At 35.2% G+C, this 4,418-nt stretch overlaps 1 protein-coding gene across 1 annotated transcript; it reads right to left on the bottom strand.

Annotated features, from left to right (window-relative positions):
- Positions 1-974: 974 nt before the first annotated feature.
- LOC121749315 (protein FAR1-RELATED SEQUENCE 5-like) lies at positions 975-3,507 on the bottom strand. Its single transcript, XM_042143895.1, has 3 exons — positions 2,831-3,507; positions 1,520-2,400; positions 975-1,315 (listed from the first exon to the last, which is right to left on the bottom strand). Exons 1-3 carry the CDS (start codon positions 3,505-3,507, stop codon positions 975-977), a joined length of 1,899 nt encoding a protein of 632 aa, XP_041999829.1.
- Between the last annotated feature and the right edge of the window lie 911 nt (positions 3,508-4,418).

Consider the following 4,418-nt stretch of genomic DNA (forward strand, 5'->3'; position numbering starts at 1 on the left):
AATTAACAAGTACTTATTTTACATTAATATCTTGTTTACTATTTAATTCACTGTTGTGTTTTGTAAACCACTAAATGATGTGTTTCGTGAAGAAGAGTGAAGTAAAATCAGAATAAGAGTAAAGTGTTTCATGAAGAAGAGTGAAGTAAAATCAGAATAAGAGTGATGTGTTTTGTGAACAAGAGTGAAACAAAATCAGAATAAGAGTGATGTGTTTTGTGAACACGAGTGAAGTAAAATCAGAGTAAGAGTTATGTGTTTTGTGAACAAGAGTGAAGTAAAATGACAGTAAGAGTGATGCGTTTGTGAACAAGACTAAAGTAAAATGACAGTAAGAGTGATGCGTTTGTGAACAAGAGTGAAGTAAAATCAGAGTAAGAGTGAGGTGTTCAATGAACAAGAGTGAAGTAAAATCAAAGTAAGAGTGATGTGTTTTGTGAACAAGAGTGAAGTAAAATCAGAGTAAGAGTGATGTGTTTTGTGAACAAGAGTGAAGTAAAATCAAAGTAAGAGTGATGTGTTTTGTGAACAAGAGTGAAGTAAAATGACTGTAAGAGTGATGCGTTTGTGAACAAGACTAAAGTAAAATGACAGTAAGAGTGATGCGTTTGTGAACAAGAGTGAAGTAAAATCAGAGTAAGAGTGAGGTGTTCAATGAACAAGAGTGAAGTAAAATCAAAGTAAGAGTGATGTGTTTTGTGAACAAGAGTGAAGTAAATTCAGAGTAAGAGTGATGTGTTTTGTGAACAAGAGTGAAGTAAAATCAAAGTAAGAGTGATGTGTTTTGTGAACAAGAGTGAAGTAAAATCAGAATAAGAGTGATGCGTTCTGTGAACAAGAGTGATGAACTTACTGGCACTTGAGCATTAGTACTCAAAAAATTCGCATTGAGATAAAATTCACTCAAAAGTGTAATAAAATGAATCATTAGTACTCTAAAAATACTACAATGTGAACTATTTCTATACAAATCCTCATTGCCTCTGATTTGACTTCTCATTAACCTTTTTGCAGTTCCTAGAATCATGGTGTCCAATCTCATGACAGTTTCCACACTTTCGGCCTGGTTTCATTGCTAACTTTATTGCTGACTCCCTCTTCGATTTCTTCCTACTTCCACTTCCCTTTGTACTAACAACCTCAGGAGAATGAACTTCAATATTGTTCGGGACATGTGAGCCATAGAAGTTCTCAATCATTGCTCTCTTCTGTGTGGAAGACAGAACAACATCTTCGCCAAGAAGCTGCTTCCTACCTTCTTCAATAATTGCAGCGAATGCATTGATTTGATCAATGTTCCCTTCAATGCTTTGTGCTGTTTCAATGAATAATCCATACAAGTTTTTAAATGCAATCTTCTTCTTGTCCACAGCAAGGTGTATTTCTTGATCATCACAAAAACCTCAATGTATTGGCTTCACAAACTGTGGCTTCAACCATCTTCCTCCATGCAACTTCTCGGGTATCAACTTAACAAAATTATGTTTCAACACACAAAATATATGGCTGCACAATAGACCAAGTCTTTCAAATTTTTTGCATCCACACAAATAGGTGTCATCACCAATGGAGTAAGTCACTGTCCATGAGTTTGAATCCTTGTCCTTTATGTCATATACTTCAATATCTGTATTGGTAGACACTCCTAGAGTTGCACAAGACAAAGAGAAACATGCATATACTATCTCTTCTTGAATTTCAGTATATGCACTACCACTATATATCGTCGATGCATGCTTCTCGATTTCCAATCCTGCTCGCAAAATAGGTACTTTTGTTGAATCATAGTATTCAAGCTTTGCACTATTACTTCTTTGAGTCTCCAGAGCATGATTATAGTTCATATAAAATTGCATAAGGTTAGCCCGAGACTTTGAGTACCTTTTGAAGAAGTTATTCTGTGATTCAGATATAGAAGTTGTCTTTATCAACGAACTCATCAGAAAATCACGGAAAAAGGCTGGAACCCAAAATTTTCTGGATGCAAACATTGATGAAAACCAGACATTATTGGTCAGCCCATATCTTTCCATTATAGCATGCCAAGTTTCCTCAAATGCATCAGGTTCTATCAACTCTGACCATACACATGCATTCAGTTCCTTCTTTAATTGTTCACTACCAAGCATGTTCTTTGGCAATTTGTCAGCAACTTTATTCATAACGTGCCACATACACCACCGGTGTCTTGTATTGACAAGGACCTCCTCAACAGCAACTTTCATTCCTAAGTCTTGGTCGGTTACAATGAGTTTGGGAGCCACACCCATACACTTTACAAATTGGTTAAATAACCATGAAAAGGAGTTGGCATTTTCCTTGGACAAAAGGCCAGCAGCAAATGTCACAGGGCGACCATGATTATCCTTGCCCGTAAAAGGAGCAAATATCATACAGTATCTGAAATGAAAAACAATTCACTATAAGCATGCAGAAAACACATCACTCTTTTTCACAAAATACGTCACTCTTGTTCAGACAATACTTCACTCTTTTTCACAATACACTTCACTCTTGTTATGATTTCAGAAAACACATCAATATAAGCATGCAGAAAAATACATCACTCTTTTTCACAAAACACGTCACTCTTGTTCAGACAATACTTCACTCTTTTTCACAAAACACTTCACTCTTGTTATGATTTCAGAAAACACATCAATATAAGCATGCAGAAAAATACATCACTCTTTTTCACAAAACACATTACTCTTGTTAAGAAAACACTTCACTCTTGTTCACAAAACACTTCACTCTTTTTCAGAAACACATCACTCATGTTATGATTTCAGAAAACAATTTAACAAAAGAGTAATTAGTGTGCACATACCTGTTTGTTGAGTATGTCGTATCAAACGAAACAATATCTCCATACAAATGGTAGTTTCTTCTGGCAGTAGGATCACACCAAAACAATCGTGTCATCCTATCCTTTGAGTTGACCTCATACTCATATGTAAATGCACTACACAACTCCTTCTTCCTTCGCAACTCATTCAATAACATTTGTGCATCAGCTCCTTCCACATATGCTCTAAGGTCACGTCTATAGTTGCGCACTTCTAAAACAGTACACCCTACATAATCTAATCCACCAAGCACTTCTTTAAGTAAGCTAAAACTTAAAGTTGGACCAATATTTGCATTAGCACAATCGAGGATGAATTTCTGATGGACTAAATCCAAATTACGGTTCAAATTCATAAAACGCTTATGGCGTTCCTCAACCATCTCGTGATTATGTTCTTCAACGAAACTTTGTATAACATAACCAACACCCATAATATACTTCCAAGACACTTTAGCATTACAATAGCACTTAATAGAAGAACGCTTTCGTTTCACCTCAGATTGTTCACTGTTTCTTTGCTTTGTACCTTCTCGGCTACACACCACGTAAATCCAAGTAGTGACATCTTTTTCCTTTTTCGATCCCTTTTTACGGGTGTCAAATCCAACATATCGAGCATAATTGTTGTAGAAGTCCAATGCACGATCAAGGGTCATGAAACTTTGTCCAATTTTTGGTTTCAATTCATCTGGGCATTTTGGTACGCAAACCACTGTAAAAAACACATCACTCTAATAATGAGATTACTGCACTCTTGTTCAGAAAAAGACTTCACTCTTGTTCACAATACACATCACTCTTATTCTGATTTTACTTCACTCTTGTTTACAAAACACATCACTCTTGTTCAGAATAAGAGTGATGTGTTTTGTGAACAAGAGTGAAGTGTTTTGTGAACAAGAGTGAAGTAAAATCAGAATAAGAGTGAAGTAAAATCAGAATAAGAGTGATGTGTTTTGTGAACAAGAGTGAAGTGTTTTCTGAACAAGAGTGAAGTAAAATCAGAATAAGAGTGATGTGTTTTGTGAACAAGAGTGAAGTAAAATCAGAATAAGAGTGATGTGTTTTGTGAACAAGAGTGAAGTGTTTTCTGAACAAGAGTGAAGTGTTTTGTGAACAAGAGTGAAGTAAAATCAGAATAAGAGTGATGTAAACACATCACTCTTATTCTGAGGGCATCACTCTTGTTCACAAAACACATCACTCATGTTCACAAAACACATCACTCTTGTTCACAAAACACATCACTCTTGTTCACAAAACACATCACTCTTATTCTGATTTCACTTCACTCTTATTTGCAAAACAACTGTAAATCTAACCATGTAAACATAATACAAAGACCATACAATTTTCATAATCACTTAACATCAGTGAAACAACTATAAATCTAATCACAAAAACTACGGTTTTCATAATCACAATACACGAAAATATTGTATATTAATAAATAGTAGGAATTGTTATAGAATTGAACAAGAGTGAAGTAATTGTTATAGAATTGAACGAATAATGATTACCTTTAGAAGTCTCAGCTTCCTCGCCCGAAGATGATGAATCGGAATCG

The sequence above is a fragment of the Salvia splendens genome, chromosome 9, assembly GCF_004379255.2.
Source record: "Salvia splendens isolate huo1 chromosome 9, SspV2, whole genome shotgun sequence".
Classification (NCBI taxonomy): Eukaryota; Viridiplantae; Streptophyta; class Magnoliopsida; order Lamiales; family Lamiaceae; genus Salvia; species Salvia splendens.

Excerpts from the sequence above, each read along its gene's own strand:
- LOC121749315 (XM_042143895.1), bottom strand. The coding sequence starts at position 3,507 with ATGACCCTTGATCGTGCATTGGACTTCTACAACAATTATGCTCGATAT. Across the intron at positions 2,401-2,830 it reads ACGACATACTCAACAAACAG|ATACTGTATGATATTTGCTC; the intron begins GTATGTGCACAC and ends TTTTCATTTCAG. Across the intron at positions 1,316-1,519 it reads CAAAAAATTTGAAAGACTTG|CACAAAGCATTGAAGGGAAC; the intron begins GTCTATTGTGCA and ends TCATTGAAACAG.